This window comes from Theobroma cacao, chromosome 7 (assembly GCF_000208745.1).
Source record: "Theobroma cacao cultivar B97-61/B2 chromosome 7, Criollo_cocoa_genome_V2, whole genome shotgun sequence".
Taxonomy (NCBI): domain Eukaryota; kingdom Viridiplantae; phylum Streptophyta; class Magnoliopsida; order Malvales; family Malvaceae; genus Theobroma; species Theobroma cacao.
Window position 1 is genome coordinate 6,245,923 of NC_030856.1, and position 11,652 is coordinate 6,257,574.

At 35.7% G+C, this 11,652-nt stretch overlaps 1 protein-coding gene across 1 annotated transcript; it reads right to left on the reverse strand.

Annotated features, from left to right (window-relative positions):
- LOC18594138 (tRNA dimethylallyltransferase 9) lies at positions 397-11,134 on the reverse strand. The gene is made up of 12 exons (XM_007021607.2): positions 10,695-11,134; positions 10,434-10,487; positions 9,783-9,825; positions 9,533-9,641; positions 8,971-9,169; positions 8,590-8,815; positions 8,176-8,270; positions 1,968-2,062; positions 1,610-1,685; positions 1,134-1,273; positions 804-967; positions 397-718 (listed from the first exon to the last, which is right to left on the reverse strand). Exons 1-11 carry the CDS (start codon positions 10,941-10,943, stop codon positions 904-906), a joined length of 1,350 nt encoding a protein of 449 aa, XP_007021669.1. The 5' UTR covers positions 10,944-11,134; the 3' UTR covers positions 397-718; positions 804-903.

The window sequence follows — 11,652 nt, forward strand, 5'->3', positions numbered from 1 at the left end:
AGGGAAGATGACCATTGATTTTTATGAAAAAACAATAAAGGAATCAAAACTTTTAAGAATTCCTAAGGACTGGGCTAAACCGCCCCAAGTGCCTTGGCTGCTTCAGGGGATGGATAGGGCCATTGGGGAACAGATGCCTTCTATCATTGCTGCTGATGACCCAACTACTACCGAGGAATATTCTGCATTGGGGCTATTGGCATCTTTCCCCACTTCTCAACCAAGAAGCTCAAGATGCCTGATTGTCATTTTTTTAAAAGCTTTATCTCACAAGGAAGAAGAAAAAGAAGGGAACTCAGAAGAGTGTTCTTGGTATATTAACTGCAGCAAAAGCTTATGACATTCACCAGCCCCACAGTGTGACAACAGCAAAGCCTTGGCAGAAAATTTACAGTATCAGAAAACACATCGAAAGAACCACTGATGTTTTATAATCATCAAGCAAAAAACTTTATCTACTTGATCTGATGTTACTACAACTACAAGCAATCTGTTTCTGAAATTGCTGGAAAAAAAAAAGAACAAAAAAGGATAGACAGACAATCTAGTAAACAAATGAGGCTATCTATTTCCGGTAACACTATATTTACTTAAATACACAGAAATAAATCAACTCTCATACACAAAGTTCCTTCATTTCCTGGTACATTCTCAATATGGCTTAACATCTGAAGCAGACTTCTCAAACAATGATTAGATGACAGAATGAATGAGGCCCCTGCAGGAAAATATCAGTAAGTTGCAAACAGAGTACTCAAGAAAGATGCGACAGATTGTTAGGAAGCCCTAGTCCTGAATCTCACCTTAGCAAACAACTTGGAGGTTATCGAAAAGGATGTCTGAAGTCCAGTTCTATAAGGCCAAAATGGAGTCACATCAAACTGATAGAACAAGTTTATGTCATCACCCTTGAGTTCTCCTTATCCAGTCCAGAATATCTGAGCAATCTTCACGGTTGACAAAATGCCTTCATATTCATGATTAAAAAAAAAAGGAAAAAAATTATAACTGATTCTTAAATCACAGACACAACAAATCATATCAGATGCACATGTGTGCGCATGTTCCTTTTGTACAAATATAAACATATAAAAAGACAGATGCATACACAACTCTCTGTTTTGAAACTATACCTGTTTCTAGTATGATAGGCCTTTAGCTCGGAAGCTTCTCGCCGGTTTGACACATCTTTCTTCATTTTAAGTGATTCAGGCACATCTAAAGTTCCACTTTCGTCATTGTATGCATCATAAACAAAGTTAAGCACCTTTTCCTGAAAATTTGTGCTCTAAAGATATTAGAAAATGGGTTCAAAGGGTTTCAAAAGAATCTTCAAGCAATTCCTAGTACCAATTTGTGAAAAGAGATTTAACTAGACCAATGAAGTATAGCATTCAGTGCTCTGTAGCTACAACTATACAAGGTCACTAAAATATCGGACTCCAAAAACCATACATCAGAAAATGTGTTTCACAAAGACATTGAGGGAAGGAAAAATAGAAAAAGAAATGTCCTTTATCACTTAGCATAATGATTTAATTATCTGACAAAATGTAGAAAGCAAGATTCTATTAACTGACAAAATGAAACAAAGCTACAAGTGAAATACCAGTGGTCGAGAAGCATTGAGCCAGTGATAAATATGCTCGTTACGGAACCATGTCAGTTGTCTTTTAGCAAAATTCCTACAAAACATAAAAAGAGTAACTGAAATCATATCTGCAGGATACAGTTTTTGTACTTGATAAGCTCATATTTCAAAATTAATTATAAATTTTTAAGTATGTATCATAAGTCAATGCGTTTGATGTATGAAAAGATGAAATTAACTAACTTTTTACCTAATTTAATGCTGTACAAACTTAATAATTAAATAAAAAGTACAATGTGACAGACATTACAAAACAACTTCAGATTTGCAACGTAAAAAGAATAACTGTGTTGCTTTGAAGTTATAAAAATAATACCTGGAAGCTTTCTGAAATTCAGACAAAAAGTAATAGACGTCTCTGGTGGAACTCATGCCCCCTTGTTCCCTACACCTCAACAGGTATTCCATTGCCTGAAATCAGTTTATTATAAAACACCAAATGAGCCCCGCCATTTGTTTTCAGACATTGGAAAAGCAAAATAAAATATCCAATAAAGAGAAAAATTCAGCAAAATCAAGCGAAGAACTAAATAGGATAATTGTGCATTCCAGAAACAGCATAAAAGTAAACATTGTATAGCTACAAGAGCAATGTAAAGAATTTTTTAGCCAATTCTTAATGTGCATAATCATATTAAATCAGCATTCATATCTGGAGATCTAACTAGAAATCTATTAAGATGTTGAAGTTGCACAGTTGAAAGGTACAGCAATATTAAATACTAAGCAGTTCAAGACTTAAGATGCCTTTTAGAAATCAAAGTCAGACAGCATTAGTAATGCAGGCGCATATGGAAATTTATTTAGTATTTTAGTTAGTTTAAGATTTTATTTTATTTATTTAGTTTGAGATTCTTTTTTTCTATCTTTATTAGAATTTTAGTACTTTAAGTCTTTATTTAAGATTAGAATTACTATTTGATTAGGATTTATCTTACCTATTATAAATAGGTGATCTTAGATAAAAAATTATTATTATCATCTTTTGTTATTTTGAATATTTATTCAAGAGGTTTCTTTGAACACCCAATTATCTTTCTATTGTTCCAACACAACCAGTCCTATTCTAGCCCTAATTGTTGAGTTCTAATTGCCCTAAACCTTTCGGCTACATCAAGTGGTATCAGAGCAGACGATCTTACTATCCTATAAGGATTTGAGTTAGGAGATTATGATTGGTCGAGCCAGAGGTCGAGGTAGAGGCAATCAACCCCAACAAGCTCAGTTGGCAGAGATGCGGAGAATGATTGATGAATTGACCTGAGCTGTGCAAGCCTTGCAGCGTCAAGAACCAGTGGAAGCCCGAATGGAAAATCCGGAAGGTGACCACAACCCCCTTGAGATTCAAGATCTTGAGGATGATGATGATTTTGAGAACGAGAACCCCTTTCATGAAGATGGACCCACAAATCAAGCAACATGAGTTCGATTGGAGGGTCGGTTATTACATGCTCTTGATTTAAATGATGGAGGAATCAGGATTGAAGTAATTGATTTTCATGAAAAATTTCATGCGAAAGAATATTTGGATTGAGAAGCTAGTTTGGAAAATTACTTTGAATGGAAACCCATGACAGAAAATCGGAAAGTGTTATTTGTAAAGTTGAAATTAAAGGGTACTGCACTTCAGTGGTGGAAGAGAGTTGAAGAGCAACGTGCACGACAAGGCAAGCTTAAAAATCAGCACTTGGGAGCACATGAAAAGCAAATTACGAAAGCAATTTTAACATGCTGATTATACTATGAAATTATATGAAAAGTTTCATTGTTTGAAGCAAAATAACACGACCGTTGAGGAGTATACATCGAAATTCAATAACTTATCAATTCGGGTTGAGTTAGCTGAGAGTAACGAACAAATTACTTCTCGTTATCTTGCTGGTTTGAATCATTCTATTAGAGACGAGATGGGAGTAGTTTGTTTGTACAACATTGAAAATGCTCATCAATATGCTCTATCAGCAGAAAAACAGGTTTTACGCTATGGTGCTAGAAAGCCCTTATATGGCACCCATTGGCAAAATAATTCTGAAGCAAGACGAGGTTATCAAACATCCCAACAAAATTATCGAGGGGCTACCACAATCAATGAAACTAGTAGAGGTGCAACCAATGTTGAAAAGAACAATAAAGGCAAGGGTATAATGCCTTATGGAGGACAAAACAGTTCTGGTTCTTCTACAAATAAAGGAGGCAGCAATTCCCATATTCGATGTTTTACTTGTGGGGAAAAGGGGCACACTTCTTTTGCTTGCCCACAACGAAGGGTGAACTTAGCAGAATTAGGGGAAGAGTTAGAGCCTGTTTATGATGAGTATGAGGAGGAGGTAGAGGAAATCGATGTTTATCCTGCACAAGGTGAGTCATTAGTGGTACGAAGAGTAATGACAACAACAGTAAATGAGGAAGCAGAAGATTGGAAGAGGCGAAGTATTTTTCGCACACGAGTTGTTTGTGAAGGTAAAGTGTGTGATCTTGTCATTGATGGAGGAAGCATGGAAAATATTATTTCAAAAGAGGCAGTGAACAAATTAAAGCTTCCTACAAACAAACATCCTTATCCTTACAAGATTGGGTGGCTAAAGAAGGGACACGAAGTACCAGTAACTACTCAATGTTTGGTGAAATTTACTATGGGAGATAACTTGGATGATGAGGCCCTATGTGATGTTGTGCCAATGGATGTTGGTCATATTCTTGTGGGTAGACCTTGGTTGTATGATCACGATATGGTTCATAAGACGAAGCCAAATACCTATTCTTTCTACAAGAATAACAAGAGGTACACTTTATATCCTCTTAGAGAAGAGACTAAGAAATCAGCAAACAACAAGATCAGCAAGATCACTGGGTATTTATCTGCTGAAAATTTTGAAGCTGAAGGTAGTGAGATGGGTATTATGTATGCTTTGGTAACTAAGCATTTAAAAAGTGATCAGATGAGTAAATCTCCTCAATATCCAACAGAAATTCAGCAGTTATTGAAAGAGTTTGGAGAATTGTTCAATGAGGATTTGCCGAAAAGTCTACCACCTTTACGAAGCATCCAACATGCAATTGATTTGGTACCAGGAGCAGCATTACCAAATCTGCCAGCATATAGAATGCCACCTATGCAGCGAGCTGAGGTACAAAGACAGGTTGAGGAGTTGTTGGAGAAAGGTCTAGTGCGTGAAAGTAAAAGTCCTTGTGCTTGCCCAGCTTTGTTAGCTCCTAAGAAAGATGGTTCATGGAGGATGTGTGTGGACAGCCGTGCCATAAATAAAATTACAATCAAGTATCGTTTTCCCATTCCTCGATTAGATGAGATGCTTGATCAATTAGTTGGTTCAAGAGTGTTTTCAAAGATCGATTTGAAGAGCGGATACCATCAAATTAGAATGAGGGATGGAGATGAATGGAAAACAGCTTTCAAAACCCCGGATGGATTATTTGAATGGTTGGTGATGCCATTTGGCCTTTCAAATGCACCAAGCACATTCATGAGAGTCATGGCAGAGGTACTCAAGCCCTTCTTGAATTCATTTGTGGTGGTTTACTTTGATGATATTTTGATCTATAGCCACACTAAGGAAAAGCACTTAAAACATTTACGACAAGTTTTAGAAGTTCTTCAAAAGGAGCAGCTTTATATAAACTTGAAAAAGTGCAGTTTTATGCAACCAGAAGTGGTATTTCTTGGTTTCATTGTGTCTGCAGAGGGTTTGAAACCAGATCCAGAGAAGATTCGTGCAATTTCAGAGTGGCCAGCACCTACATCTATCAAAGAAGTAAGGAGTTTTCATGGTTTGGCATCTTTTTATAGGAGATTCATTCGAAATTTTAGTTCTATTATGAGTCCTATAACTGAATCTTTGAAGAAAGATGGATTTGAATGGTCACATTCTGCACAAAAAGCCTTTGAAAGAGTTAAAGCTTTGATGACTGAAGCCCCAGTTCTCGCACTACCAGATTTTGAGAAGTTATTTGTTGTTGAGTGTGATGCTTCATATGTAGGAATTGGAGCAGTTCTTAGTCAAGATGGAAGGCCTATAGAGTTTTTTAGTGAAAAGTTGACAGACTCTAGACGACGTTATTCAACTTATGACTTAGAGTTTTATGCTTTGGTAAGGGCCATTCGTCATTGGCAGCACTACTTGGCTTATCGTGAGTTTGCTGTTTATTCTGACCATCAAGCTTTAAGGTATTTGCATTCGCAGAAAAAGCTTAGTAATCAACATGCTAAGTGGAGTTCTTTTCTCAATGAATTTAATTTCTCTTTAAAATATAAATCTGGGCAGTCTAATACTGTGGCTGATGCTTTGAGTAGGCGATGTAAAATGTTATCAGTTATGAGCACTCAAGTCACAGGATTTGAAGAACTTAAAAATCAGTATAGTTCTGATTCATATTTCAGCAAGATAATAGCTGATTTGCAGGGTTCATTACAAGCTGAAAATTTACCTTATAGGTTGCACGAAGATTATTTATTCAAAGGTAACCAGTTGTGCATTCCAGAAGGATCTTTAAGGGAGCAAATCATTAGAGAACTTCATGGGAATGGTTTAGGAGGACATTTTGGCAGAGACAAGACTTTGGCAATGGTGGCTTATCGTTATTATTGGCCAAAAATGCGCCGAGATGTGGAGGGGTTGGTGAAAAGATGTCCAGCTTGTTTATTTGGTAAAAGCAGTGCTCAAAACACTGGTTTGTATGTTCCTTTACCTGAGCCAGATGCACCTTGGATTCATTTGAGTATGGATTTTGTTTTGGGACTGCCAAAGACAGCAAAAGGATTTGATTCTATCTTTGTGGTGGTGGATCGGTTTTAAAAAATGGCACATTTTATTCCGTGTTTTAAGACTTCTGATGCAACTCATATTGCTGAATTATTCTTTCGTGAGGTTGTAAGATTACATGGAATTCCAACTTCCATTGTTTCTGATAGAGATGTGAAGTTTATGGGACATTTTTGAAGAACTTTGTGGAGGAAATTTGGGACAGAGTTGAAGTATTCTAGTACTTGCCATCTGCAAACAGATGGTCAAACAGAAGTTGTGAATCGAAGTTTGGGTAACATGTTAAGATGTCTTATTCAAAAAAACCCAAAGACTTGGGATTTAGTCATACCCCAAGCTGAATTCGCTTACAACAATTCTGTCAATCGAAGCATAAAGAAGACCCCATTTGAGGCTGCATATGGGTTAAAACCTCAACATGTGCTAGATTTAATACCCCTACCACAAGAAGGTAGAGTAAGTAATGAAGGAGAGTTATTTGCTGATCATATTCGGAAAATTCATGAAGAGGTAAAGGCTGCTTTAAAGGCCAGCAATGCAGAATATTCTTTTACAGCAAATCAACATCGTAGCAAGCAGGAATTTGAGGAAGGTGATCAAGTACTTGTGCACTTGAGGCAAGAAAGATTTCCTAAGGGTACTTATCACAAACTCAAGTCTAGAAAGTTTGGACCTTGTAAGGTGCTAAAGAAAATCAATTCAAATGCCTATTTAATTGAGTTACCACCTGAGTTACAAATCAGTCCTATTTTCAATGTTTTGGACTTGTATCCATTTGATGGATGTGATGGAACTGCATCTACCATAGACGCTCAAATTCAGCACCTTCCAATTGCTAAGGTTGAAGTTATTGAGGATGTGCTAGATGTAAAAGAGGTTCGATCTAGACGAGGGAACCCGTATAGACGATTTTTAGTGAAATGGCTTGGTAAACCTGCTAATGAAAGCACTTGGATTGCAGAAGAAGAATTGAAACGAGTGGATCCCGACATCTATGAGGAGTATGTCAAGGCCTACTCGTCGGAGTCGAGTCTTTTCTGACCCGAGGGGACTGATGCAGGCGCATATGAAAATTTATTTAGTATTTTAGTTAGTTTAGGATTTTATTTTATTTATTTAGTTTGAGATTCTTTTTTCCTATCTTTATTAGAATTTTAGTACTTTAAGTCTTTATTTAAGATTAGGATTACTATTTGATTAGGATTTATCTTATCTATTATAAATAGGTGATCTTAGATAGAAAATTATTATTATCATCTTTTGTTATTTTAAATATTTATTCAAAAGGTTTCTTTGAAAACCCAATTATCTTTCTATTGTTCCAACACAACTAGTCCTATTCTAACCCTAATTGTTGAGTTCTAATTGTCCTAAACCTTTCGGCTACATCAATTAGCTATTAGAACATGGAAGGAAGGATATAAAAGAAACTGTTGATTAGATAATTAGGTGCATTTGCCTTGTGCTAGACTGCTAGATTCAAGATATATGGCTTCAACTTTGATTTTTTTTTTTTTCACTAAATTTGTCATTTAATTTCATAATAACTCATAATTTAGAAGAAGCTAATTATTCAACAGATTTTGTGTAGTTACTCTACAAGGGAATGACATGGAACGCATAAAATGGAATTCATAAAAATAAGCCTATTCTAAGGCACAAGAAATGAATCAGAAAGGTACCATTGTTTCCACAGCATAACATAAAGGGAAAAAAAAAAAAGGAAAAAAGCATACAAAAATAAACCTGTCTGTAACCAATTGCTCGAGTTGCAGAGTTTGAATTTGGTTGAAGACCCATATCCAGAAGCCATCTAGCCTCAGACAAAATACCATCTGTTTCTATAATCGAAGCCAAGCAACATAAATTGAATACCAGTAAGGAGTTGTTTGTTTTAAGCAAAGGAAAAAATATATAGCACATAAACACAGCCACAGCTAAATGAGATTCACAAGGCTTCCTGATAATAAAACTAATAACCCAGCCAATTATGAAATTATGATCAAATATAAACATTCTTCTCAAAGAAAAAATGTCAAATCTGTTGAAAATCAAACCATATTTCACAGGCAGATGATCGTATCCATTGCACAAAGTTAAGAAACAAAATTTGCAAATTCAAAAGAAACAGAAGACATAGATCAGAGCAATATGACCTACCTGAAAGCATATGTTCACACCGCAGATCAATCAACCTATAGAGATCAAGCCTGGGGCTTGAGAGGAAAAAACAAATGAACTCGTAGTCCAAATCCTTCACAGTATCTTGCTCGGGTGCATCAGCAGAAGAGTTTAAGTCATAAGAATCAATTGTTTCACTTGAATCAAATTGATGTCTAAAAGAATTATACGGTATTTGAAAAGCAGATGGAGGTGATCCACTGGACTGCCACACCAAAAGACACCAAATAAAGATGAACACCTATTCTCAAGACATCTGAGCTTTATGTGTGTGTGTGTGTGTTCTTACAGTGTGAGAGAGAAGGAAGAGAAAGACACATCCATTGATCTATGTAGGTCAAAACATCTCAACAATCATACCCTGATTATCTCAAGGCTACGCCGTAAGCGATACCAATCATTGGCAGCTAAACACTGGGCCTTTGGATCACCCGCCTTGACCACCAACTGCACAGCAGCCTCCCAGTCCCCATCTCTCTCAAAATCTGCAAGCTCGGAATATACTTTAGCTGCAATTTCTAGAGAGGCCTTTGGAACATCTGGCTTTCCATATATAAACCTAACATTTCCAAAAGCAAGACAATATTGAATATCTCCATATAGGTTATTTTTCAGCACCTTTTGAGCAAGAAAATTCAACTACACATGAAGTCCCAATAGGAAAAATCTGATTCTGCAACATATTTAAACCGTAACATGAATCAATGCTACCTTAGGTGCTCTACACAGAGAGAGAGAGAGAGAGAGAGAGAGGAGGACGAACTAAATAAGAAGACTANCAGAGAGAGAGAGAGAGAGAGAGAGAGAGGGAGACCAAAATTAAGAAGCAATTGCAAATTGCTATCCAACAAAATTAGTTTGGATAAAAGAAACTATAATTTATCAAAAGCTCACCTATACAAAAGGATATGTGGAAACATACCATCGCAAATACAATCCAGTCCCACCCGTAACGATGGGAACACGGCCACTATCAAGTATATCTCTTGTCGCTTGCCTAGCATCCTCAAAAAATTGTCCTACAGAATAGTCTGCATTGGAATAGAATAAAAAAATGTTTAATCAGTGAAGTAAATTATAAACACAGAACCAAAATTTCACCTGAAAATAAAGAGATGCCATAATATGCCTCATTGACATTAGCTGAGAGCCTGGGACCAGCAGCAACGTACCTTCAGATGGGTGCAATATGTCAATCAGATGATGAGGCACTTCCTGCAAGAAGATTTGAAAGTCATAAATCCTTCAATCTAAAAATGCATCAAAGTTTTGAGGACAACTTTCAGACTTTTCAAACCCACAAGAATAAAAAATGATTTCATCGCAGGCAAAAACAGTACATGATGTGAATGAGAATTAACTTGTAAAGAATATGGAGTTACTTTTTTCTTTGGGATAATTATAAAAGGAAAAGAATCAATGCCTCCATACACTAAGAGTTCGGAAATCATTACTTCAACCAAAAAGATGCAACCTAAAGAGGACGTATATGTTTAAAAGACTATGAACTGAAAAAATTAGAAAGTGTGGCATACAATGCCCATTGCGTAATGAAAATGTCAAAGAACAACAACATAGCAAAATGCAAAAGCTTCAAAGAACACAACAAACACACTCCTTCCTCCACACATTAGAATAAAAACTCATTGGTATTAGTATCAAAATCAAAACATTTTCATGGACCTAATAATGCACATTACATTAACAGCGAAATATGTTAAAACTTGAAAGTCATCATCTTCTCCTTCAATGTATTGGCCAGAAAGTGAAAATCTTAGTAAAGGAAAATGCAAAGCATGTACTAATATACTATAATTAGGCACCTTTCTATCACTTGAAGAAGGCTTCGCAGACCCAACATCAAGACCTTGATAAACCTGCAATTAAAACAATATTAAATCATCCACTTAAAGTGAAAATAAACGATACTTAAGAAACAATTAAAACCCAAAAATTTTCTCTGTAACCAAACAAAACACAACAAAAACCAAACTCAAACAGCACCAACACAAAAACCCAATTTTTCTTTCACAAAATGAAAAACAGCAAACAAACAAATAATTTTTGTTAATGAATGAAGTAACCTGAACAGAGTCAGCACTGATGATTTCACCATTGAGACGCTTCGCAAGTTCCAAAGCAAGCCTACTTTTCCCTGCCCCAGTTGGCCCTGATATTACTATGACCTTCTCTTTCTTCTCTCTCTCCTTGTTGATAGAAACAGAGCTTGAGGTTGTAGTTAAGGTTTTTCTACTACGAAGCAGTGAAGGAAGAATGGGTTTTTGAGGCAAGCGGATGATGCTGCGAAGGCTGTAAATTCCACTCGGGATCATCTCTACAAAATGGGTGTTCTGGACAGAGATTTCTTCTTTCGTTGTTGGGTCTTTGTGGATGTCAAGTGGCTTTAAGGTCTTAGGTTTGTTGCTCCTGTCTTGGGGCTAAACTGGGAAGAGTGGGTAAGGTTTTATCCAGGGTTTTAGTTCTCAATTTTTGGTGGGAAGTGGGAACTGGAAAGATTTTTTTCTTTTTTTAAGTCAAAATTGGTCATTCCTTCCCTTAGTTTTTGTTTAATAAAAAATATTAAGCTTTGTTTAATCCGTAGAGTATTTTTTTATCATAAATATGTTTTTACTATATTAAAAATCTCATTCAATTTTTGAATAATAATTATTGGTAAATGAAATGTATGATTTTTAATGTTCAAAACCATCTTGCCTGCTAGATGCTTGGTATGAGTAAAAATTTTATTGAGTATATTCTTATATAATTTTATCACGAAATTATTATTTTAAAAAAAAAATTAACATAATAAAATGTGTAGTATTTATGTTTATAAATTTTTTAAAATATTACTTAGTTGATATAAGATCGAAACCTCCAACCTATTTTTTTTCTAAGCAAGACGATTAAATTAAGTAGAGGCCCTAATGAGTTTTTCAGATTGTATATTAATCTACTCATGTTTGTATTTTTTTTTCTTTTATTTTCCAACTCTATATGCAACAAATTGTAGCAGATTGCCCAAATTGCAGGGCACAATAA